General features: G+C 45.2%; 1 protein-coding gene across 3 annotated transcripts; it reads right to left on the bottom strand.

Moving 5' to 3' along the window:
• On the bottom strand, positions 1-27,531 carry sybu (syntabulin (syntaxin-interacting)). 3 transcript variants are annotated; one of them, XM_028790920.2, is made up of 7 exons: positions 27,412-27,531; positions 26,745-26,910; positions 22,362-22,556; positions 13,393-13,495; positions 12,754-12,933; positions 6,689-6,844; positions 1-5,128 (listed from the first exon to the last, which is right to left on the bottom strand). In XM_028790920.2, the coding sequence occupies exons 1-7, from the start codon at positions 27,433-27,435 to the stop codon at positions 4,018-4,020; spliced, it is 1,935 nt and encodes a 644-aa protein (XP_028646753.1). In that variant the 5' UTR covers positions 27,436-27,531; the 3' UTR covers positions 1-4,017. The 3 variants fall into 3 exon arrangements, with proteins under 3 accessions (XP_028646753.1, XP_051791942.1, XP_051791943.1); XM_051935982.1 differs by lacking the exon at positions 27,412-27,531 and having other exon boundaries at positions 26,745-27,364; XM_051935983.1 differs by lacking the exons at positions 6,689-6,844; positions 27,412-27,531 and having other exon boundaries at positions 26,745-27,365.

The raw sequence follows: 27,531 nt of genomic DNA, 5'->3' as shown, positions 1-27,531 counted from the left end.
TTGCGTCATCATGCTTTTAATAAATAATTTCAGAATTACATTTCTTGTAAACAGTAACAAGACATCAGAAACAGTACATTTCATTCAAGCCTTAAAGTGTCGTCACTTCATAAGCTCATTCCCAGATGAAATGTGGCTAATTAAAGTTGTAACAATCCTGCTGTAGAGACAGCTTGATTTACACATTTTGCCACAAAATGAAGTAAATAACTTAAAAAAATGAAAACCAACCAAGAAAGCGAAAGATTTGTGTACAGTCAAACCCTAGCTAAGTGACTGAAGGTGTGGACAAGTTTGCTTACAGTAAAAGAAATTTCCATTTGGGATGAACCTTACATCAGACGCTCATCCTGGCTGGTAGGAGAGACACGACACGAGCTCGGGACCTCATCTAGACTTCATGGATATAAATGGCGGCAGCTTACCTGTTGTACTGTCTACTTTATCCTTAATGTCTTTTCCTTGCTCTTCTAAAACTGGGCAAAGCACTTCTGGTAGATGCTAACAGAGTGAAGCTGGTAAATGGTCTACATTATAGAAGACAACGAACGCCAGGATATGAAAATGTAATGTGACAAAATTTAAACATCAACATATAAACTGCTAGGAGGTGGCAAGGAGAGCAAAATCAGTGACTACGTCCACACTACTACTATGCCTTTGTTTAAAAGTGCAGCTGTTGGTCTTTGCTTTTGCCTTTCGTCCACACAACCCTGGTGTTTTCAACCCCCCAAAATGGAGACTTTTGAAAACGCTCTCCACAGCCATAGATTTCTGAAAATGTTGCAGGGCGGATGGGTGGAGACACAGACTCTCAATCATTCTCTGATTGGTTTGTGCTTATTACATGACCCTTCCCTGATTGGATCCAGCTCCTCTTACCCTTCCGTGTCATTCCCTGATTGGTCACCCTTCACAAATGAAAGCCATCTTCCAGCAAAATGGATAGAGAGGAGTTGCTTCCAATAACACTTGCTGCGTTTGCTTACCTGTATGCATCTAAATTGTGCTTTGTACAGTTTGAATTCTGCTTACATGCGCAAAACGCAAATAATTTACAGGTTGCTACGGTTCTGCAATAAATGCCATTGCTGGCGTCTTAACCGGGATGCTGCCTCCTCTTATTGCCTCCAGTTCATGCTTTCCCAGTTTAGGTGAACAGCTACACCATGTGTGTGACTTTTTGGTAATTTTGATGTGGGTGGAGATGCTTTCATAAATGATGTGAACACGCTAGTGTGGAAGGAGATCGTTTTCATTTTAAAGCAGCGTAGTAATGTTAATAATAATAATTCATTACATTTATATAGCACTTTTCTCAGTACTCAAAGCGCTATCCACACAGGGAAGAACCGGGAAGCGAACCCACAATCTTCCAGTCTCCTTACTGCAAAGCAGCAGCACTACTACTGCGCCACCTGTGAGGACGTGTTGATGTTGATGTAATGTACTATCAATGTACACAACAGAAGGGAACAAACGGTCAAACCAATCAAAACTCCCATACACAGTGGTGGACAAGTGGGAAATAGTTATTCCGGGGTACAAATCTTCATCTTACAGGGTGGTGAATGTCTGTGTGCCCCCGGGAGTAGACACCGTAGTGAAAGGCCGAGGAGCAGTGACTTCATGTTAAGGGGGAGTTGTGTGGCCAAAAATCCACATCACAGGATGATTGAAGATTGTGACAGTAGATACTGGTATAAAATATATAAAAGTTAAAAAAAAATAATGTATGATTTACTGATTAACTGTGCAGATGGGCATACCTCTTATGTCTTAAATCACTAGTTGATGCTGTGTTTCTCACATAAACGCAAGGGCAGGAGTGTACCCGTCCTGTACTGATAAAAGTTCAGCTTCTTTCTTGTTCACTCACTCATTTTTGTCGTCAGCACCACTAAGGCCAAAGCAAACCCAGAACAAGACGCGGCTTTTCTCTCTCCTCTCGTACCGTTTGCATCAACTCCCCCATCACGTTGAACCGTACACCACTCTGGGTAATATCCTTAAAGGGGTAGGCTCACCTAGAGCCCACTGCTCGCTCACAGCAAGTCCACCCACAAAGACGTCAGCTGAAAGACACGAATGCACTAACCCATTTTGTCATTTTGTAATAGAACATGTTTCACATTATAAATTTGTTAGTTTTTGACTAATTTTTAGCAAACCGATTAAATGTTTTTTTCTAAATCCACACCAGAAGAAGAATTTCTTCCTGCATATCGTGTACGGCCGCTCCAACGTGATGTGCGAGGCTGAATGTCCCCCACTGCATGACTGGACATCCATCATACACTAATTCCTCCTCCTCCTCCTTGTATGTCAATTCACTGATTTGATAACATCTGTCATCTTCTAATGTAGCATCTGCACTTAGCTAATAGGTCGGCATGTTTACGGATTCTGCTGGGTCTGAATACAGAATGTCAGTGTTGGCACTAATGCCTCCTACACTCCACCTTCTAGGATGTTGATATTTACGTTGACTTCGTTGCATTTGTCACTTTCTAGTATCGTACATAACTCAGCGTTCACAGGTTTTCTAATACGTCAGTGTTTTCACTAATTCTTTATGTCTTATATAATAACACAGTGTTTACAGCAAATCCTTTATGTCCGTCTCCTTCGTAATTTTCATTCCATTTGATTTGCTGTCTTCTAACATAGTATCTGGGTCTCACGTTGTTCTACAATGTTCATGTTTATGCCGATTTCCCTTTTGTCTGGTGACTTCTAATGTGGTATCAAGGTGCTACCGGACTACTGCTACATCGATGTTCTCTCTAAATTTGCTGTTTCTTCGCCCTTTAATGCAGTGTCTGATTGTCTGCTGCTTTCTTGCATTGACATTTCTTTTCAACAATTTGATTTTTTTTTTTTTTTCTACGATGTTTCGATGCAGTTACTCCACCATCAAATCCCTAAAAGCGGGCTGATGCCTCCTGTCCTTTGTCCCCATGCTCATCTGTCTAGTGTGTCCAAAGTATGGAACTCCTGCTGTGTGTTTTGAGTTCTCATTCAGAAGGACACAACACTTGACTTGATGAGTTGAGGTCTGGTGTTGAATATGAAAAACAGAAAGCAAGCTTGAGGGTTATATTTTTTGTTAGGGCAGTGGGGGTCATGAGGTCACTGGAAAGGGGTGTGTGGTGCTCCTGATATTTCTGCAAAAGGACGAAGGTCCAAGTCTTTAGAGCCCTGGTGCCTCCTGTCTTGCTATATGGTTGCAAGACATGGACGCTATCCAGTGACCTGAGATGAAGATTGGACTCCTTCATCACTGTGTCTCTCTGGAAAATCCTTGCGTACCATTGGTTTGACTTTGTGTTGCTCACGGAGTCCCAAATGAGGCACATGACCTGCATTGTGAGGGAGCGTCAGTTACTGTTCTACGGACATGTGGCGCGATTCCTCGAGGGTGATCCGGTTCATAAGATCCTCCTCGTCAGGGATCCAAATAGATAGATAGATAGATACTTTATTAATCCCAGGGGGAAATTCACATCCAGGGGGAAATTCACATGACTGGACCAGGCCAAGGAGTCACCCACGTAACACCTGACTGTGTCAGATAGAAGGTTATTTCTGTAGGGTGGGACTGGACCACATGTCTGCCTGGGGGGTGGCCAACCAGAGCGTGGTGGGTGCGGCAACACGCTGTACCAGTGCATGCTCCCCAACATGACCTGACTTGTAGTGTGTATGGTGGATACATGTACCAATGGAATATGGAGAACATTTTAATCACAAAGAGAAGAAGCCTTGAGCTCAGGCTCCCTTTCCAGCTCAGTGAATCGTAGAGTTAGGATGGCTGACGCAAGGCTCATCCCAAGCGAGTTCGCTCATTCTTAAATAAACATCTACACAATAAAAACTTGCCACATCTTCATGCTCAAATATTGCACATCCTGCGTATTAAACAGCACAAGCACGACACAACAGACAGTGTCACACAGCGTCAGTGATTGGACAGCATTCGTCACATGCTTTCATGTAATAAAATCTCCCAACACGCTAAGGAGAAGCGGGCATTTGGAAACGGGGTTGGAACATCTTGCGCGACGTGTGGCGAAGTGAGTGCAGACCCACGATGACACAACCCCGCAGCAGTGCCCCGATGTTATAGACGGGGTCCGTTCTCCCAGTTTGTGTCGCGAACAGCCAGGCCACTGTAGGCAGCACAGGAACAGCAACGGCCAACAGATCCATTAAGAAACTGTTGCTCCAGTAATGCTTTTCCACAAGTGAGGTGGCAGGCAAATTGCTTCCCGTGGAGTCGTCGTGCAGTGGCCTGAAATCGAGTTCATTCATATTGTGGCTCATAGGCCCTAGACACACGCCAGAGTCTTCGGATTTTTCAGGGGAGACCAGTATGGCAGAATTGGGGTCACAGGGAGTTAAATCCATTAGCATATTTGAAACCTCAGGAAAAGGAAGGGTTGGGTTATTCGCAATGGCCAGCGGACTTAGGTTTTGGGATTTCATTAAATAAAGGAGAAGGTTTTCAAAATTGGAGTTGTAGGGAACAACATCTGTCTGAATTGCTTTTTCAGTGAAAATTAATTGATCATCACAAAAGGAAGAAAGCATCTCGAAACCACACTTCACGGACACTGGCTCAGCCGTCCCAAAGTAGTGCTGGGAGTCATCACTGGGCTGTCTCCCCGAAGGTATCATCTGATCCAAGAAATCTATCCGGTTTGCCATCTCATCATTGAGAAGCAAGCCACAATCGGCCATTTCTTCCTCGGCCTGATCTTCCAAAACTAGACCGTCGTCTAGCTTCTCGTAAGCGGAACTCCCAGCCATGGTCTCCCCTGGTAAAGTGCACACATAGTCGAGAGAGGGGTCGTCCTTCATAGAACCGTTCTGGGCCAACTCCATGCTGTGAAGGAGGGTTTCAAGCTTTTTGTTTTGAATGTTAATGTCAATGAAATACTTCTGAATGCCCTTGTCTTTTTCTAGCAGGCTGTTCTTCATGGTTTCCACTACCTGCCTCAGCTGCTTAATTTCTTTTCTTGCTTCTTTAAGTGCCAACTGCGCTTCAACTCGGTGACACTCTTCTTCTATCCAGTCTTCTCGCATTCGCCCAAGTTGTGTTTTTAGGTCTTCAACCTCTGCCTCCCTGAATTGGAAATAAAAAATAAAAAAGAGCAATCATAAGGACGAGGTGAGAAAAAGACGTCACTCGCAAACATCTGGAGCACCGACACAATGCTGCTAACGCAAGCACATCAACACCTCCCTGGGGAAATGTGGCCGCTAACGGACTCTATTACCCGCAGACCAGAGGATGAATCACACGATGACAGCTGATGTCACTTCCAGTGTAGACCAGGAACTCCCACCTCTTCCACCCAGTGACGTCACCAGAAACTGACATTCAATTTTGGAATCGCTTCAGAAGAGGACAAAGTTCCGACACCAAAAGGCGTTTCGAAACATTTGCCTAACCCAAACTCTGAGGGACAACAATGTCCACAGTAATTTCCATTTGGACTTTTTCTTTACTTTTGTTTGTTTGTCTATCTGACATTAGAAGGGATCCCAGCTGGTTCCCAATCCTTTACCGTCTTGTTGTTTTTTATTTACTAAAAGAATTTTGAAAAACTCTATAATGTTGAAGTTCTGAACAGAAAACTAGAGACTAGAGATGATCCAGCAATTTGCATGAAACTGAATTTCTGTGCAAAAGTTTAGAGCTTTATGTCTGATGGACCAGTCTGGGTTTGGCAGATGCCAGGAGAACACTGGCTACCTTCTTGAGCTGCATAGTTCCTATTGTAAAGTATGGTGAAGGAGGAATAATGGCAGGGCATGAGCTAGGCACCTTGATGCCAGCGAAGGGTGCTGTTAATGCTACAGGAGACAAGGATATTTGTAGCAAAAGTTTGGGGAAGGTCCTTTTTGTCTTCCAGCATGACTGCACCCCTGATCCATAAGGACATTGAAGAACTGCGTAGAGCCGTGACCTCAACCCTGTGAACACCTTTGGGATGAATTAGGCCACCAATTTCTAGCCAGCTCTTCTTGCCTGACCTCAGTACCTGAACTCATAAACCCTCTGTTGGCTGAATGGGCACAGATGCCCTCAGACAATCTTGTGGAAAGAAGAGTGGAGGCTGTTTGGGGGCAAATCCTTATTAATGCCCTTGGCTTTGGATTGCTATGTCCAACAAAAGCTCATACAAGTGTGATGGTCAGGTGTCCACGAGCTTCTGACCATACAGTTTACATAAATATATTGAAATGCTGATTCAATACGCCAGACTTGCACTAATTTCTTGTTACTAGAATTGGTCAATTCAGAGTCTCGTCTTTACATTTATCCTGTAGACACCTTATGTTGAATATTCATGTGTTCACCTTTGTATTTTGACAAATTGTAGATTGCAGGTGTTACCCGTTAATTTCAAATTAATAAAATAAAATTCCGTACTTTACTATTCAGTGACTAGTCATTTTTTTGATATCAGCTAATTTACTGATCGCCAAATTGAGTGTTTTGGATTAAAAATCGGTCAATTTAGATCAGCGGTCGATTGATGAGATCACCACTACAGCATACCTGACAAACTGGCACTTTTTTTTTTTTACCTCCCATACTCTTTACAATACGTATACCAATAAATAAAACATGCAGGTCATAAAACTTAGAAGCCATATATAATTTAACACAATTTACTTTTCGAGGAGCTTTGTTGCAGAGTCCTTCAGTGTTGTTTTAAGATGTCGGATGGCCACTTCTTTTTGTTGCAAAGGAGTCAAGTACTGCTCCGGCGTTGGTGGTTTAATGCCATGGTTGTCGCTGCAGGAGGCAAACCGTGTGGTGCTCGGCCTTCTGGGAATATAGAAAACAAACAAAGTCATAGAAATTATAAATTTGATTATAACACACTAGCCATCCCTCCCGGCTTCGTCTGCGTAGAAGTGAAACAGGACAATGAGGCGGGCCCTGCCCGGCTCCCTACTCCTGACATCATCCTCTGCAAAAATACCCATTTTGGCTCACAGTCTCTGTCTCGGATTAACGCAAATATATCGCTTCTGCACGCAAACTTCGATGAGAGAAGTCGCAAAATCAACCGGAATGTTTAAGCAAATTCTAGAATAAAGCCCAATCTAAATCCATTAACACTAGAATTACCAGAGCCTACGAAAAAACTCGTAGATCCGTCTCACTTTAAATCACTTCACACTTCTCCATCAGCGTCTTTTGTCCTGTAAATGTGTTGATAAGCAGCAAGCAGCCTGCTATCACATCCCCCACCGCCACACAGTTTTCTCAGCTCAAGTCTGTTTACCTGCGTGTCAGTTGCTTGGAGTTGTATAGAGTGAGAAGTCAAGCAAAATGACACTTTTTATAAATACTATATCGTTATTTGGAACACATGCATTTCATGTGTGTTCCGTGTCTACAACGATCTATATAAACACGTTGTTAAAACAGAAACGTTTTTCATGTTTTAGTAATAATTGACATAATGTAGACATGAAGTTTATAATGTGTGAAGCCTGAAGTCCAAATATCAAAGAAACACTTTCACAAAAGGTACAAATATAACAGAGCAAATGTACTCAGTCAGTCTGTAACAGCCGGTGTAAATGTGTAATACTTGTAAAGGTTAGCTTTGTTTTTTTTTTTTTATTATTATTCAGTTTCATTCTCTGTAGTGTTCATGATTCCTGGCGCATGAGTGAGGATGACCCCGCCCCCCTCCCCTCGGCCCACTGCGTCTCTTTCAGATTCGCACAAATAAATCGGTACCGCAAGCGAACTATGATATTTGGCGCAATAAGAGAAGTCGCAGAATGTTCAAGCAAGTTCTCTCATTCACTAGCTAAGCCAATGTAAGATATGCACCGAGGCTGGCGCGTGAGTGAGGAGGGCCCTGCCCCCCCTTCCCTCTTTTACATCAATTCGCAAATTTCCTCAGTCTGTTTCTTCCTTCTGTCTGCGCCAATGAGCATTAGATGGAACTTCTAGACCAGCGTTTCTCAACCTTTAAGTATTTGCGACCCGAGTTTTCATAACAATTTTAATCACGCCCCCCCTTAACGTTTTTTTTGAAAGGAGCCCTCTAATACCAATTTCTTCTTTTTTAATTAATGATATATCATAGATGCATATTTTATTATTCCTACTTAACTTTTATCGACATTTATCTAACTCTGTATTTATTTTTCTAGTATCAGAATGTAGTTTAAGTTAATTTATTTCGGTTTCAATAGATGTAGTTGTCATATTTTTGATTCTTGTTTTCTTTTTTTCACATCTTCGCGCCCCCCTTTTTGTTATTTTGTACCCCCCTAGGGGGGCCCGCCCCACAGATTGAAAACCACTGTCCTAGACAGTGTGTGTAAGTCGAATTTGAATTGTAATTTTTCATATTTTAGGTGTTTTCTCCTATGTTTGTAATCATGTACTGTCCCTTTAAATGTTTTGTTGTTTTCTTGTGCTTTGTTTGCGGGGCCACCCTGACATCGCCAGTCATCTTTAAGGCAGAGCGGAGAAGGCTCAGATCAGGAGATCATTGCTTATGTTTGGAGTTATGGTGAGTAATGTTAGTTTCTTTGGATTTTGTCTGTCTCCTCTGACCTTCTTGTTTCTATTTGAATTTGAATATTTACTGTTTTGGGACTTAGGCAACTCATTTTTAAACATTTAAACATTAGTTTTTGTTTAATAAATGCTAATTTATAACAGTTTTTTGTTTGCCCTGTTGGGCATGAGATGAGGGCTTACTGTAATCCTCCTCCTTGTCGGGCTTTTACCTTACTGTTATTTTGCCAGCTCTCCTTGTTTAGGTCATGCACATATCACAATTCATAAGATCTTCAAATTCTTAATTAATTTGAATTCAAAGGTGTACTTTCTCTTGCACACCACACCTGGCTGGGTGAGTTTTCATTGATGGAACCAAAATATCTTAAATTTATCATCAGTGGCACTACAGCCCAAGCAGAGTTTTGGACCCAGAAACTGTGAAGGTTATCTCCTGCATGTTCATCCTTTAGGGCATATTGGTGATGCCAGGGGGATAGCAGCTTCACTGAGAAATACCCGCACTCCTTACTACTAGGATGGTAGGGATGGTTTTGAAGTTCTGGTTTCCATGGGGTCTCTAGCTCTTTACTTGTGGCTCTATGTGCCGCACCCCAGACAACTGTGTTGGTCTACAGGCTAAACCGAGTGAGGGTAGCCAAACAAAATAAGAAATCCCCACGCAAAAGATTATGCATGAAGACCTCAATGACAGCCAAGATGGAGAGGGCGGAGCTTGGTGTGGCAGCAGCCCTGTATTTGGACTCAGCAGAGGTACCCACTGCCTTGTGAGCCACAGAGGGGTCCTCAAAGGCTACAAAAGGAGGCAGCCATTCCTAAGGCTGGCTTGGTTGGATGTGGTGTTAACCAGCCCACTCCCAAAAAACAAACGTTACAAATAACAAAGAAAAGGTTAAACTGCTGGGAATGAATATCTCATCTTATCTCATCATCTCAAGCTGCTCTGCTTCTACTGGTGAGGGTTGTGGTGGCAGCAGGTCAGCCCAGCTACAGATTCTAGCTCTTCCAAGAGAATCCCCAGTCATTTTCAAGCCATCCTTCCAGCTCAGGGGGGCAGCTTTACAACAAGAAAACATAAAGCTCCCCTCAAACACAATTTCAGCAACACTGCGTGTTTAGACACCCACCTACATCAAGGGCTGAGTGAGTGGGTCACCAGTTAAATGAACAGGCACGTGCTTGTGATGTGGGAGAAAACCTCACTCACATACAGAGAGAGCATGCAAACTTCACCGAGACACTGACCGGCCTGTCCCAGGACTGCAACGCCAGTGACGTTTAAAAGCAACGTTTCAAAACTAAAGGGAACCTCAACCCTTGACCACCTAGAGCAGACAGTAAAGTCAGGTGTCGATTCTTAAGTTTCCAGCATTTGGGAATGATCAAGACCTCCCCAGCCCTTCATATGAAAGCATTCACTCAACACTGAAGGGGTAAACTGGGATCATTTGTTTTTCAGGGACGGAGGTGAAATTGCTCGAGGGGCCATCTCCTACTGTGAGTGAGGGGCTGTTCATTCACCACATGCTTTAGAATGCATTTATCCTTGAGCTGTTAGCTTCTGCTGGATTTCCAGGAACATCCACGTCATCCTAATGCTCACATAGGCAGAAAACTAAGTTTGAGCCCGTGGCAGGAATGAGTAAGCAATTTTCATGCATAGCACCGCCTGCAAAGCCACAGAAGAAGAGGGCCACTGATATCCTAGCAACGTCTGCCTCCATTTCACGTTGGCACTGCAGCTCCTCCAGAAATAGAAGTGAAGCCGTCGCTCAGCAGCAGAGCGGAAAAACCACCGTGGCGTGAGGCGGGATGCAAAAGGCAAGCAAGCAGGACGCCAAGGTGGCAGCTAAAACCAGCCTTTCTTCTTTTTTTGATTTCACTCTTTCAGAATCCTCAGTGCTGAGCATCAGAGGGGCTTCTGGTGATTTACAATTTATTAGGGCGGAGTGGTGGCTGTGAGGCTAAGGATCTGCGCTGGTATCCAGAAGGCTGCCGGTTCAAATCCCCATTACTGCCAAAAGAGATCCTACTCTGCTGGGCCCTTGAGCAAGGCCCTTAACATGCAATTGTACAATGGCTGACCCTGCACTCTGACCCCAAGAGGTATGTGAAAACTAACAAACTCCTCAATACAAAAAATTGTGTAAGGCGAAATAAAGAACAAAAAAAAGGTTATTTACAATTATATGCTTAGCAGATGCTTTTATCTAAAGAGGTCAACATACTTGAGTAACATCTGTCTGGGGGACGGTTGCGGACAAAATGAATAATCACAACTGAAGAGCCGAGAAGAAAATGGCAGTGAGTTCCACTTCTTTAGTTACAAAAACCTAACAGCTTACCATCCGAGCCGAGAAGAAAATGGCAGTGAGTTCCACTTCTTTAGTTACAAAAACCTAACAGCTTACCATCAGGCAGACGGAAATTCACCAAACACGAGGGGCTTCAAATGCTTCTTAAACACATTGAGGGAGTAAGATGTTCGAATGGAGGTGAGTGGCTCCTTCCACCAGCCAGGAGCAACACATGAAGAGTCTGCATTGAGATGAGATAACACACGTTGGGGTTGGTGGTCGGGGGTCGGGTGGGAGCTTCACCAGATGTTGTTCACCAGCAGGCCTGAGTGGGCCAAAAGGAGCATCGGACGTCCCAGGTGTCTCCATGGGTGCTTACCCACCAGCTACTCCAGAGGTAAGCATGAAGGATTAGAACTTAATAATGTAGTGATCATAAAAGAGGAGTGACATGTACGTGCCAAGGCTGCTTAAATGACAGAAGTGCCGCTGCTTTTTTGAATCATCTGGTGGCATATGCCAGTACTTCTACCACCAGAGAGCCATAGTCTTCCAGATGTGAAAAGGCCAAAGCCTGGAGCTGAGGATGTGCTGCCTACTCTGTCAGATACAGCCTAACCGTGTTGATGTTATATACGGAGTGAATCTGCACGACCAAGAGCCAACTGCAACGTGGTTGGTGAAGAACAGCTGATCATCGATCACCACCCAAGGTTGCACACTGACTGGGCAGGTGTTGGCAATAGTGAGAGATGCAGGACTGAATAGATCAACGATCGGAGATAACAAGGAGGTCCGTCTTTGCTAGGTTCAGGTGCAGATGGTGTTCCTTCATCCAGGTTGCAACATCAGCAACATGTGCAAAGATTCTCGCTGATACCGTGTGATCCTTTGGATCCTTTTGGATAACGCTGATGTGAAAGTCCATGGGACTGGATGATGGAGCCTAGTTAGGAGGTATACAGAGAGAAGTGGAGTAGACCCAACACTGATACACCCCCATGCCTGCCTGGTGCACACTTGACATTTCTCCTCAACAAGACACATGGTAGGATCTGCCCAAGAGGTAGAACGCAAATCAGCCGAGGGCAGGCCCAGTGATGCCAAGGTAAAGGAGAAGGGAGAAAAGAAAGATCTGGTGGTTGACAGTGTCTAAGGCAGAGGTGAGATCTACAAGGATGAAGACATGATATGGTGGTAGCTCTAGCTAGCGATTACTGACAAAACATGGCACAGTTAGTTTGGGAGGCAGTACCCCTTGGTCTTCACCACAGTCCTTGATGGGGATGGTGCAGTCCGGCTCGGTTCACTTGGGCTGCTCATTATTTAGAATTCTGATCTCCAGAGGGTTAGTTTGGGATTGGAGGGACTGTCCTGTAATTTTCGAATGCTCTATCGTCCTGTATATAGTGCCTTCTCTGTCTAATTAAGAAAGCAGTTTCAGTTGTGGTACACTCTCTGGGCCTGCTGGAGGTTGTAGTAAAGAAGATGAAGACAGAACTGATGGCCATCATGAACAATGCTGTACATCCTCTCTAAAACACACTAACACTGAGGGCTTTCAGCCAATGAATTATTCATCAAAAGTGTGTCAAGAAACTACTGGGGGTCCTTTATACCAATGGCATTATGCCTTTATAATGCGTCACTGTGACTTCTCACTTATCTTTAGCCAACTCAGAATTTTACTTTAGTTTTCGGAATTTGGGTGTAGACAGCTGCCTATTTTAGCCCATTTTCTGATGCCATTTTCCTTCCAATTTAACCCGACTTTGCCTACAAGAATACACAGTAGGTAGGTAGGACTCCAAAGCTGAAAGCTGTCAGTTTAGTTGGGCAGCAGGAAAAAGTCAAAGCCGACATGACACTCTCCCGTATTCACGTTACCTTGTCGTGGGGCTGGAGTCGCTTCCTTTGTACGAGCCGGAGTTGCTGCTGCTGCTGTGTGAAGACGCCATGTGTGGCTGATTTCTGTAAAACTGGCTCAGCAGTTCTTTTTCTCGCGTGGCAGTTGGGCTGATGGGCTTGAGTGTTGAAGAGACATTAAGCCTGCCATGGGCACCATTTCTGCCAAAGATAAAGAGAGATTTACTGATTACTGTATATGTGCAGATATTAAAGGGTTTACTGCTCTGCACCTTCTGTGGTAGATGATTTTGTTAGCGGGTGTGATGCATCTTGTCTACAACTTCATGTTTCAGAAACTAAGGAACTAATAAATGAATTTACAACAAACACCAGTCGCCCACAAGACACAATCACACACAATCATCAGAGAGCAGGCAGCACAGATTGTTGGAGATTATGAATATTGAGAGGAAAATCACACTTGCTTATTTATTTCTTTTTTGTCATCTTTTCTGAGGAGACATGTACATGTGACAATATTGATACAATGACGCAGAATGTCTCTCGGTGACAATATACTTAGATATAACCATACAAACCATCTACAGAACTCTGCAAGTCATCACTGTCCATTTATGATCTGAAATGTCCAAATGACTGAATAAATGCAACACGCACCTGCGATTCAAAGTGGACCTCTTGCTGGTGGGACCAGACATGGAGACTTCTTGTGCCGAAATGCTGCCTGTGCTGCTCGAGGAGCTGAAATCGGCCTCACTGCCTACAAGAAAGCAAAACAGAATTCCAGTACGTCAAACGTTTGAACTTCTTTTCATTGTTCTGTGTTTGTGTCTCTAGGATTGATTGTGCCGTTACTACTCATGTCCATCGTCCACCACATCATCCTAATGGGTCCACCCAAGTAGTTCCTTAAAAAATACATTCAGGTTGTGGGGAGCTCACTCAGAAGGGATCAGATTAAAATGGCCAGTCAATCCAAGGTCACAATCTTTGAGGATGTTGAAGGAAGTCCTACTTGAACCTGAGAAGATCATGCAGACTCCACTCACACAATAATATGGCGAGAGATTCAAACTCAGATTCTGTACCCATGAGACTGCAGTGCCAACCACTAAGCCACCCAGATCTGTTGTAATGTAATGGAGAACATGGTAGGCAGACATGAGGACTTTCATAGTTTTAACAAAGGATACAGAGATACAGGGCTAGATATCCGGGGACTTGGCTTCATTTTGTTAGTAGTAGGACACGACACAGAGCCACAAAAAATGTCAAGTGATAGCCGAAGACAAAATGGTGATGCAGTGCAAATTAAAACGTTAACAAAAAGTAAGTTTGTTCTCAGAAACCAAAGTTCAGTCTACAAGCATAAGGGGCATCTCACAGGCCTGTCCATACCTAATACAGGGAAGGATCTGCAAAGACATCACCACCAACACTTACTTGTTTCCTTAAGGAAAACTCCCCAAGGGGCATGGGACGTCACTTCCACTTCTACCCTCTGTAATTCCTCACTCTGTAAAGTAAATTGTGTTGCAATAAGCTTGACAGTATCTCATACGTGTGAGTAGGAAGGAGCTCTATGGACCAAGGGAAGGCAATTCCACGCCAGGCCAGGCGGTGGCAGGGTGCACTAAACCTTCTTCTGTTGCCTCTGCAGTCCAAACACAGGAAAACCTGCCTGATTCACCTTTGATGGCATCACTTCCAGTTCCGGCGCCCTGAAGAATGTCACTTCCGGTTCGGGCCTTTAAAGCCGGTATGTTTTCACTAAGATGTCAGTTCAGTTGTGGACTCCAACCTATGCACATCAGTGCCATTTACATACCCTTTTGCAGCCAGGGATGTTATACGGGTGGCTGCTCCAAACCTTTATTTTAAATGTGTCAAGTCTGTTTATTTCATGACAGGGAGAAACTAACTTCAGAATTAGATTGTCTGGGCAAGAAAACCCCGGTATAGACATGCAGACCTCTCCTGAATTTCTCTGTAAAAATAGATTCCAAACTCACATCTTCAGAATGTAACGGCAGGGCTGCAGTCGTCAGAACACCTCAGGGTGGAATGGGCGGACCCTGGAACTGCTGACTCCACCCTCCAGCCGTGATGGACCTTACTCTGACATCTTATTGGTAGAAACTAAAGGCCCTCCCACCACCTGAGTGTGGAGTAGAGATGAGATGAGACGAAGCCATCACTTCAAAGTTCTACCACAGACCAGAAGGCAGAAGCTCATCCTGTAATATTTCAGCCAGGATTCCTCCCCGGGCTGGGGTCAAAATCTTTGTTCATGGCACAAAGCTCAAATCATCTCAAAGTGATTTCTTGAACAAGAAAATGAGTTCACTGAACTCAAATGGCCTCCACAGTCACCAGATCTCAATCCAGTAGAGCACCTTTGAGATGTGGTGAAAGGGGAGATTCACATCATGGATGTACAGCCGACAAATCTGCAGCAACTGCGTGATGCTATCATGTCAATATGGACCAGAATTCCTGAGGAAAGTTTCCAGCACCTTGGTGATAGTATACCACGATGAATTATAGCAGTTTGGAAGACAAAAGGGGGTTCAACCCAGTGCTAGCAAGGTGTACCTAATAAAGTGGCCGGTGACGGTACATAAACCTATAAGTTGTAACTACAACAATGTGGCCCTGTTTGCATCTAGCCAGGTTTTTCGACCAGATTTCCCCCTCTAATGGGTGTTTTTGGAAGTGTGCTTTGGGACTACAATTCATAACACATCCAGGACGGAGTGCCAGTCCATCGGCGGGTACACACTTGCACAGAGCCAGGCTAGAGCCATCACTCCTTAGACATTTCTTGTCCTTTGTTTATTCATTTTTTTTTCCTTCAGGTTAGGGTCACAGTTGATAGATCAGCATGTCACTAGCACAAAATCCACAGTGGCTGAAGGTGGAATTGAAAGTGGGACTGTAGAGGCGTGAAGTGGCAGGCACTGTGTACCGTTCAGTTGATTTATTCGACTCGATGTCTTCTTTTATTGTCAGAGTACACAGGCTGGCCGCTGCACAGATTTACAAATATAAAATGTGGACAGGACGGCTTCACAGGAACGTCAATGGAGCTTGCACCTGAATGGCATTTCAATTAATATTTCATTCAAAAAGCCTTTGAGCCTCGAGATAAAATATTTATAATTGGCTGAAACTTACAGGAATAGCGAGCGCCAGTCCACGCGGCCTCATTATTAATTTAACATAATGCAGGCAGATCCATCACAATGGCGCGGCCGAGGTACTCCTCACATCCCTCTCTGTTGTTTTCTGTCAAGTGCTAAGGGTTTAGGGGTCTGCCATGTCCATTCAGAGGCTCCTGGCAGATGTTGCCGGCCTAAAACACCTAAACAGCTTTGGCTCAATGTGTTGAAATGTAACAGCTGGGGGTAAAGGTGCCAATTTACTTGCTGGTATTAGTAGAGTGGCGGAGATCTGCGAATTAAGTGTGGGCAGAACAAGAGTGGACTGCAGTGGGCATCAGGTTACTGGTGCCATACCATGTGATGGTGCTCTGGCATCCTGGACAGCGTGGTTGGCGGTAACACTCCCAGAAGTGATGCCAATATAATGGATGGACTGTGGAGGACAGCCAGCTGAGGTAACACAGTCCTGTGAAAAAGTAAGTGCACCCTGTGGAAACTGATGACTTGTTCACCGTGTTAGATCTCCATGCAAACAGGGCCTACAAATAAAGATGATCACCTTGTCCAAATAACACATCAAAGTGACATGGTGTGTTTACTCTCATAATCTAAATTAACAAAAATGCAGATCTGATGTGTGGAAAAAATAAGCCCACCCCTCTACTTATCACCACTTCAAATCCATTAAAATGGAATCAGGTGTTCCAGATTAGGTGTCGGTGATTAGAACCTCCTTTGGGAGTCTGCAGGTGGACCTGACAGTCTTCCTTAATCCAAAGATAGAGGGTCTGTTGTTCTCTTTGCTACTGCCATGTGTGCTGTCATCATGCCAAGATCCAAAGAGTTCTCCAAGACCCTCAGAAAGAAGGTGAGGAACACCTAGGAGTCTGGCAAGGGATATCAAAAGATGACCAAATTATTTGAACTCTAATCATTAACGCTATAAGGATAGTCAAATAACTTCTAACTTGTCCAGGACTGCACAGGAGCTGACCAGGAACCAACAGCAGAATCTCACTGTGGGATCTGCAGTAACTGTTGCAGAAGTTGGTCAGTCAGAAAAAAGCTGCACAAATTTGACATCACAGCAAGACAACAGTGTGACATTGAGCATCAAGGCAAAGGCTGGGCCTCCTGGAACAACGTGATGTGGACAGATGAACCAAAGATGGAGCCAAAGATGGAGCAGTCTGGCCACAGGAACAGCAGTTCAGGAGAATAACCTCACAGCAACTGTGAAGCACAGTGGTGGAAACATTCTGATTTGGGGTTGCTTGGCAGTTTCAGAGCCTGGGCAGCCTCTAGTCATTGAGTCAACCCGGAATTCTGCATCCTGTCAAAGTGTGTTTGAGGAGAATTTGAGGCCATCTGCCTGAAAGCTGAAGTAGAACTGGAAATGGACCTCTCAACATGATAGTAATCTGAAGCACACTAGCAAATCCACCAAGGAATGGCTCAGAATGAAGAAATGGAGGGTTAGGGATTGTCCTGGTCAAAGCCCAGATTTGAATCATATTCATAAGTTGAAACATCCACAAACATCTTGCAACGTTTCATGGAGGAGTGGTCAGAAACTTCACCGAGTTGATCTTCTCAGAGAGTGGTGGGTACGCAACACCAGTCCTTAAGAGAGGCCATCTTTCAATATCTCTATGTCATCCATATAGAAGTCATACTGGATCAAAGGCCACGCTGGACCAGAGACTAACCAACATAAGACAGCGAGCCACCTGGTAGCTTATCATCAGGTTGTTTTATGTTACCAGCACTCATTGAGCTCTGTTATTGTGGGTGTATTGTCTATAATGCATGGATAAAAGTGTAACCATTTCATATGTTACCCCAGGCAATCAGACTATGTCATACTCTTAACTGTCCAGGGTTACAAATGTAAAAGATAGGGGGACATCCCTCAGTCATCCCTGTGAGACTATGGCATTTGGGGCATTCTACCATATGAAAGTCAGGTCAGGTCAGGTTGGGGAGCATGCACTGGTACAGCGCGTTGCCACACCCACCACACAATAAAACACCTCGGGTCCTGGTTGGCAAACCCCCAGGCAGACACATGGTCCAGTCCCACCTTCCAGAAATGACCATCTATCTGCCACCACTAGGCGTTACGTGGGCATCCCCTTGGTCTGGTCCAGCCACTCTGGTCCTCAACAATGAGGGTCTTGTGAGCTGATCACCCTCGGGGAATTGCATTACATGGCCGTAGTGCTGTAACTGATGCTCCCTCACAATGCAGGTCATGTACCTCATTCGGGAGTCCATGAGCAACGCAGAATCAAACTGGCAGCCCCCAAGGATGCTCTGAAGAGACACAACACCATAGAAGTCCAGTCTTCATCTCAGGTCACTGGATAGCATCCATGTCTCACAATCAGGAAGCACCAGGACTTTAAAGACTTTGACCTTCGTCCTTTAACAGAGATATCGGGAGTGTCACACACCCCTTTCCAGTGACCTCATGACCCCCCATGTGCTCCCATTCCATCTACCGACTTCATAGGAAGAGTCACCAGAGTCACATGAATGTCACCGCCGAGGTAAGTAAACCTCTCAATGATGAGGTTGATGCTCTCCCTGCACACAGACACACTGCTGATGGCCGTGCCCAAGAGGTCATTGAAGGTCTGGATCTTTGTATATGAAGGTCTACAGAATAAATTTGGTCTCTCTGGCAGCACGGTTCCGCAGTGGTAGCTCTGTTGCCTCGCAGTATGGAGACCTGGGTTCACTTCCCGGGTCCTCGCTGCGTGGAGTTTGCATGTTCTCCCCGTGTCTACGTGGCTTTCCTCCCACAGTCCAAAGACATGCAGGTTAGGTGCATTGGCCATCCTAAATTGTCCCAAGTGTGTGCTTGGTGTGTGTGTGTGTGTGTGTGTGTGTGTCTTGCGGTGGGCTGGCACCCTGCCCGGGGTTTGTTTACTGCCTTGTGCCCTGTGTTGGCTGGGATTGGCTCCACCAGACCCCCGTGACCCTGTATTAGGATATAGCAGGTTAGATAATGGATGTATGGATGGATGAATTTGGTCTCTCTAGGACCCTACCACTACAAAACAACCCACCACAGTTTTCATGCCAAAAACGGCACTGTGTCTCCTACATGAGAAACAACTGTGAGATGACGAGAAGAGCGGCTAATTGGGGCCAGTGCTAAACACTCATAATTCATATCCAATAGACAGTAAGCCATGATGTTCGGTTTGATTATTCAAGCTGATGGCACCTTATGTCCGATTTTCAGGAATTCATCCTCAGCTCCTAAGATGCACAGGATGTCTCATTAGCTCAAATTTCTGTTCTTTTTTAGATCTCAGCTAATTGCTGCTCAGCGCGCTACTAGAACCTCCTGGTGACAACATGATAACATCCTGTAAGAGCCGCCGTGTTCTTTTTCCTTCAAAAGCACACTTTTACTGTCTTTATAATTGAATATTAAGAAAATTGGGAAAAGCTCCCCTGGCTGCTGTCACTGCAGTGCTTATCTCTAAGAGAACATCATGCGGACGCTGTGTGCACCTGCTGTCGTATACACTGGAAGGGTGAGGCCCACCACCTGAATGCCCTTCCAAGTGGTACGAGTCAGGGCTGTCAGTGTCATTGGTGAATTACTGCACACAGAATGGCAAAAAAGGTGGTGCGGACCTCAAAATATGAGTCCGAGGGTCACCTTCCAGGCTCATCCATGGGAAATGCTACCACGCCGGGACACCAGGGAGCGCAATCACCAACTCTTGTATCTTTATTATTAACTACAGCTCAGAGAAGATGCCCACTGAGGGCAACTAAGTCTGGGAGCCATAAGAGCGAGGCGCTTCGGAAAGGTGGCACCTCATTCAGGAGATCAGTGCACCCCCTTATGGAGTTGTGATCCTGTGAAAAGACCACTCTCCAAAGCCGAGCGCTGTGAAGCGAATGGCTAAAACCTTTACCATCTGTTAACCTTGTGCTATCACACGCCTATTGTTTTCAGTTTTCTTTTTTTCATTTCAAATAAACGGGGAGGCCCAGTTGGCACCCCAACATTCCATTTGAATCCTGTCCTTCCCTCGACCCACGGCAATATCCAAAACCAGACCAGTGCTCTCCTGGGTTGGAATCCCAAAACAGGCTTCACCCCAAGCATCCTGATCCCAAATTCTACAGGCAGGCTTTGGCCCGTCCAGGCCCCCCAAAAAATGGGGAACACAATACTTTAGAGATCTCACAATATACCAAAACACTTCTCAAGAGAAAGGAAAACTTGTCAAACTTTTGGCTGGAGAAACAATTCCAGAAAGAATATTAAAAAAAAGGGATTTATTTAAATTTAATCAAAAGAGAGTAAAACAAATTAACACAAAGGCAAAAAGGGCTTAACCCGCAGCAATGAGTCCTGATCCACAATCGTGAGCCAAAGACAGAAGCACAACGACTACAACACTCACAGGAAACACAAAAAAAGGCACAAGGAACCACTGAATGACCTCCTATATATGGGCTGAGGGCGGTCCTTATGCAGTGATGTCATGGTGGCCGCACCCCTTGGGACTCCACCCACCAGAAATATAAGAGAACACATCATCCATACAGAGAGATACAATCAAACCTCATTATCCATGGGAATTACATCCCTGAAAAATCCTACGGATATGGAAGCCTGCAGACACTGAAGTATTGATCCTTTGGGAAGTATGGAGTTTGGTTACGGTGGACCCTATTTGCAGTATACTTTTGCTACCTGTCATCCTCAACGGTTTGCACTTAGCAAAACACTTTCATCAGCACTGGGCCTTATTAAATGAATGAATTTGTCTCTAAAACTGAGAACACATGGAAGAAATGGCACCTGATGAAGGGCTACATTTGAACTGCGGTTAGGTTTGGTCAGCGAGCTGTCAAATCATATTTTGTGAACACCTGGGACAGAAAAAGGTCAAAATCAACACAGACACACAAATGTTAAACATGAGAAAGGGCTTAAGCAACGGACATTAGGAAAAAGGAGGCAATGATCTTTGAGCCCACCTCGCCCCTAACAAAGTGAGGTGCTATCCTAATGATGGGTGCCCAAAATGGTGGTGGACTGTTAAAATACACCAGAAAATGAAGGACATAGTGTTAGGGTCAAAAAATAAACACCAGAAATGAAATGTACAGCTTGAGACAATACCCCAAAATAAGTGTGAGACCACACAAATTGACGGAAATAAACACGTAACAAAAGACGGTGGATGTTGGGCTAGGTCAAGGCTGTCTTGTCACCACTCTCGTTTGTGGTTTTCATGGACAGGACATCAGGGTTAACCCTAACCCTAACCCTAACCCTAACAGGGTGTGAAGGCTGGGAAGGTTAGGGTGAGGCTTAGGGTGTTAATGCTTTATGTAGACATCTGAATGCCAACTTCAGTGGGTACTTCAATGATTCACTGGCAAAACTGGTGAAGGAGCAAGGATGCAAGCACCCCCAAGGCTCAGGTCGTGGTTCTCTCCTGGAATGGAGCGGATTGCTCTCTCCAGGTGGGTGGGAAGACCTGCCTTTAATGAGGGAGTTCAAGTATCTTGGGATTTTGTGCACAGGTGATGGAAGAAAGGAATGTGAGATCAGTAAGTGGATCGGAGAGGTGGCAGCTGTTCTGTGGTGGTCCATCCGTGTCCCTGTCCTCACATATGGTCAAGAGTGGTGGGTCATGAGATTGGGAGTACAAGCAGCAGAAATGAGGTTTCTGCTGCAGGAGCGCTTCAGAGTGGAGTCAGAGCTCCTCCGGATCACGAGGAGCCAACTGAGGTGGTTTGGGAAAGTCATAAGAACGCTGCCCAAGCGGTGGGTACCCCTTCAGCTGCTCCGGGCACATCCCACTGGAACAAACCCAGGACATGCTGGCTCTCAGCTGGTGTGGAAACACCTGGGAATTCTCCAGGAAGAATTGGGTTCTGTAGCTGGGGACAGAGACGTCTGGGCTGACCTGCTGCCATCAAAACCTTTGTGTTCCAGAACATGAGACAAGATGAGACAGAAAGCCAGTCGTTAAACATTGAGCACCAATGAATTAGAGGTATGAATAAGTAGATCGGTCAGGGATGGCGGTGCAGGGAGTTCAGGATGGGCTAGGATTACAACTTCTCATGAAGAGATGGACAGCGGTATTACAATAAGTACACATGGTGACTTTGGAATTAAATAAAATCGCTTACCTTAGTGCTGGAAGAATCAATAATGAAACTCGAGCCAGACGTCTATGGAGCTGCATGTAATAATATTTTAACAATCACAGAAACCCGGCTCAATCAGAGAGGTGGAGATGAGTAGAAGACACAGGGTTACACGTTACTGAGGAAAAACAGGCAAAGCAAAAAGGTGGAGAGCCACTCGATCTTTGTGTTCCCTGTACTGGAATCAGTGGCTTGAGGAGACGGAGGAGTTCAAGGGAGTTCTTCATTTGTGTTATTATTGAAAGCGAGCAGCAGACTCACCTCTCTGCAGGGCGCACGGCCTTTGCTCTCTCTTGTAGCGGGCGGGTGGGATGTTCCATTCGGCCATGGCCTCGGTCTTCACTCTCTTAACATTTTGCTTCTCTTCTAATGGCGGAAAGTCTACTGGGCTGTGCTCGGTGTCTGACGGGGTCTTTGATGGGGAGACGGATTGACTGCTGGGACAGCCGGTGTCATCTGGACAATGCAAAGAATCAGGTTAGTCGACATGCAGCTCCCCATTCACTTCAGTTCTTGCACATTTCCTATCAAGGATCAGCCATGAAGAGCTGAAAAATGACAGAATATTCTGAAACTTTAGTGAAGACAACCACAAAATGGTTGGGCTGGGGGGGTGGAGTTTAAAAGGGGCAGTCGCCCACTCAGGCGACTCCACCTCTTCCTCTAAAAAGAGCTAATGACCGACCAATGGCTGGGCTGGGGGGTGGAGTTTAAAATGGGGAGTCGCCCAATCAGGTGAATCTCATTTCAGACAATTTCAAGGTCTCTGATTATGAATAGGATGAGCTTTTTGATTTTTCACCCTTAATAGCTCCCTGTGGCCCTCTAAAATGGGGTAACAATTGACAACTCTCTATTATTAATAGAGCACACATTTAAATATTTCAAATGTCTGGCATAACTTATTCATTATTACTCTGTACTTGTCCCTCATGAAGTAACTCATCACATTTCTTATGAATACCCTGAATTAGGGGGGCTTACGCTAATTCAGACTTTTTATTAGTAGTAGTAATAGTAATATTAATAATAGTAATATAATAAGTGTACAAAGTACAGTGATATTCTTACTTGCATAGTCTATTTACTACTATTATTATTGTTATTATTTGGCAGCACAATGGTGCCATGGTAGCACAGTAAGACCACCACTGTAGCCTCACAATAAGGGTACTTGGGTTCACATGCCATGTTCTCCCAGTTTGGAGTCTGCATGTTCTCCCCGTGTTGGTTTCCTCCCATTGCGTGAAGACATGCAGCTTAGGTGAACTGGCCCGTGTGTGTGTGTCTTCACATTGGGATGAGCTGGCATTTCCTGTATTGCGCCCAATGGCAGCCCAATGCCCCCTCGCAGGACAAGTTGGGTAGCAGAATGGAATGGAAATCAGTTTTATTATTTTTCTCAACCACATGCTTAGCTATGAAGGAAGGCTCAGTAACTGAGTGACTTTCATGGTTTCCAATAAAATATGAAATGAGGGGGTGGACCACAAAGATGCAATTTGATTCTCTCACTAACACAGCAAAGTGATCAAATTTGCATTTCCTTCAGATCTGTTTACTACACAAAAAAGAAAGAAGATGATGAATCCCAAATATTTGCATAAATTGTCTATTAGGCACAATTTACACACCAGTTTGCGTGCCACGTGAATGATAATTGAGGCCCCTTAAATCAAAATTCATGGCACTAAGCACCCGTCTGCCTCAGCCTGGCACGGCGTCTTATACCCTCCTGCTGTGAGCGTCTTGGCATTTCAGCGACTGAAGGCTTTCTTAAAGTGGGTGTACACTGAAGGTGGCCTAATTCTTCACAGTTTTGTGGTTTGGGTCATTTTGCTGTCTTCACACGTTCATTTAACTCCAGATATTTAAATTTGGAGCGCACAGCTCCGGGTTCAAAACGGGGCTGGTCTAGTTGCATCTCTTCCATGCCCCAGTGGATTTTTCCCTGCCATATTAATCTACTTTAACTGCAGTCTTTCGTCAGCTATTCTCTTCTGTATGTAAGTATGCCCGGTGGGTGCCCTAGTATCAGCCAGCTGCCACGTATAGTCCACATGCAGGCTTACTACTGCTTGGTGGGCATCATTCATGTGGGATATTGTTAAATAAACCACTTCTGGAGATCCTTCTTGAACTCGTCCAAATTGCATCAAGCTTTTGAATCAAAGGCCCGCCACCTCCTCACTCATTGGTCAGGAGTCCTGCCCAGTCACAGCTCTTTCATTGAGTGCTAGCACAGTGTTGGGGTGTCTTGTGAATGTCACCATTGTGTCTCCTTGTTTTCGGCTTACATGACAGTGAACTAAAAAGGTGCATGAGAGCAGATGCCATAGATGGGAAGCCCCTGGTAGCACAATCACCATTCATACCTTTGGAAGAAAACAAACAGGAACTTGGGGAGAGCACACTAACTTGGCCAGGAATTGAACCCGGAGCCTCCTATATGTGAGTCACCTACCATGCTGTGGCTGGCTGATCAGACTTTCAGTTAAATAAAGCGTCTTTCACTGCTCAGATCTGTGCACCACTTTATGACCCTGCTTTGCCAGCTATGTGGGCTTAGTGCAAACCCTGAATGGTCGCACAGTCTGCAGTCCCCCACCCCATCATCATCCAAAAGCCTAAAAGATGCAGCAAATTTACAATATCTTCAAACTCCTTCACTTTTGCCCACCTTATTGTGGAGGCCGTTTCATTTTAAATGGATACATTTGCATTTTTTGCCCACCAATCTACCCTCCATAATCCATAATGTGACAAGATGTTTTCAGAAAGATTTGCAAATTGATTCAAAATCCAAAACTGAAATCTCTCATTCTCAGAAAAATTTGGAGGTGCCTCCTCTTGCTGCAATTCCTCTTGAGATGCTTCTAGAACTTGACTGGAGTCCACCTGCGGGCAACTGAATTGACTGGACATCATTTACAGAGGCACACATGGACCTGTGTGTAGAAGGTCCCACACTGAAAACAAACCATGAAGTCCACAGAACTCTCTGTAGACCACTATGGTGAGCCACAGATCAGGGCAAGAGGATCAAACCATTTCTAAAGCTTTGAGTGGTCCCAGGAGAACAGCGGACTCGGGAATTGTTGAATGGGAGAAGTTTGGAACCACCAGGACTCCTCCTAGGGTTGGCCATCTGACCATACTGAGTAACCGGGCAGGGAGGGCTCTGGTTATGGACATGAATAAGAACCCAATGGTCAGTCTAGCAGAGACCTCTGCTGAGAAGGGAGAACCTGTCAGAAGGACAACCACCTCAGCGGCACTCCATCAGTCAGATGTTTATGGTGTAGTGGCTAGACGGAACCACCGAATATGACAACCAAACAGCATTTAAAGATTTCCTGCTCTGATGAGACAAAATATGAACTCTTTGGGTAGAACCAGGCACTGCTCATCACCATCTCTGGCATGGAGGAGACGGCATCATGCTATGGGAGTTGGGGACAGGGAGACTGGACACAGTTCAGAGGAAGGATTGTTCGAGCCAAATACAGAGAGGTAGTGTGCCAGGGTGAATGACACCTTAGACTAGGGTGACCATACAGCCAAGACAACACTGGAGTGGCTTCAGGACTCTGTCAAAGCCCAGACCTAAACCCCATAGAACCTTAGGAGAGATACGTGAAGATGCAGTTCAAAGACGCTTGCTTCCCATCCCATCGAAGGGAGCCTGAGAGGATCTGCCAGGGAGAATGGGATTAACTGCCCAAATTCAGGTGTGCCAAGCTGGTAGAGACTTGCCCAAAGAGACTCAAAGCTGGAATTGCTACCAAAGGACCTTCTAAAATATACTAAATGAAGGGTCTGAATATGTCTAGGAAGGAAGATTTGAGTTTTTGACTTTTAATACATTTGCAAACCTTTCTGAAAATGTGTCACTTTGTTATTCTGGGTTTTTAAGTGTAGACTGAGGAGGCAAAAATGGCAATTTGTTTTTCTATTTAAATAACAGACTACAACACAGGAAAGTGTGCAGAAAGTGACGGATTCTGAAGATATTATCACTGTACAAAATCCGGAACGGCGGTGGCTAGAAATTGAACCCAGATCCCCGTGTCTACAAGGCAATGGCACAAACCACTGTGCCACCGAGTATAAGAATTATTATGCATTAATATTTGTTCAAGGATCAATAATTTCAGTATTAGCAGGAGAGCAAACTCACGGATTGCATCCGTACCCTGGTACAACACCCTACTACTACTACTACTACTTCTCAAAATTCCAGATAACAAAGCAGAAGAAATCCTTGGAGGGTTTGGGGCCCACGATTAGCCAGGTATGTGGGGGCGAAACCCCTTATGTGATTTAGCACGTTTCAAGAAAGCAGTTGAACCCGAGTCCAGGAGGATGTGTGGTAGTCACCCAATCCGCTAAGCTAACTTCACCTGAGCCATCCAGCATGGTGGTCTACAGACCCTGCATGCAGCTTGTCCCTTTTGGCCTCCACCCAAGCGTGCATTGATATCAGAAGCCACAAGACCCCCCCCCCGACTGGACATGAAATGTTTTCACGCCGTCCACCTATTTGTGACAAATTCAGTCTATAAAGCACACAACCGGGGCTCACTTTCTAAACTCGGCAGCTTTCATTCAAAACATGCAGAAAACAACAAAGGCCATCATTACCTGAGCACGAGCTGTTACTGCTGATGGTCCTCCGTGAATGTCCGGAGCGGCGGTCGCAGTCCTCAGACAGCGGCGACGACCCTCCCTTCTTCTTGGGGCGGTACGGGCGCAGCACCAGGCGTGGGATGCGACTGCGGGGACTCTCCTTGTCGAGCTCTTTCTGTTCCTTTGGAGTAACAGAGCAGGCGTGCAGCTTCATAAGTTTCCGATCGTTTCAGAGCTTTCAGTGCGCATGAAATGCCGCAGAGGCGACTGCGCCGCGCCCCCCTCGCCCGGCGGTCTAACGGGAGGGGGATGCGGGAGTCTGTCGCTGCTCCGCTAGCGGCTCGCAATGGGCACCGCGGGCATTTAGAAAGAAATTCGCGAGTCGCGTGCACCTGATGTGCCGTGGGCACCCTGAGACAGTCACAAAGCGCGTTCGGTAAGATGCTGTCTGTGACACGCGACAAAAGGTTACGTAACCTGGCAGATCCATGTACACCTGCCGCTGGGGAATCTACTGGAACGTACAACAAACAGAGACATAAGTTTACACTAACGATACATAACTAATAATAATATGACTCAATTAAAAAAAAAACACGTCAAATACAAGTTGTGAAAAAGCAAGATCTGAATCCCGCTCCGAAGTGTCCTATCTTTCTGAAGTGTAAAGATGGACTGGTACCTCGTATTCCTGGAATGGTCCCATTCCGCTTGGCACAGCACTGCTGACTCCGCCGGTCCCTGTCAAGAGAAAACAAATGGGAGCTCAGAGAGGCGATCGACGGCACCGAGAGAGAGAGAG

The sequence above is a fragment of the Erpetoichthys calabaricus genome, chromosome 13 (assembly GCF_900747795.2).
Source record: "Erpetoichthys calabaricus chromosome 13, fErpCal1.3, whole genome shotgun sequence".
NCBI lineage: Eukaryota > Metazoa > Chordata > Cladistia > Polypteriformes > Polypteridae > Erpetoichthys > Erpetoichthys calabaricus.
Note: the sequence above shows the minus strand (reverse complement) of the source record. Positions and strands in the feature narration are given on the sequence as shown.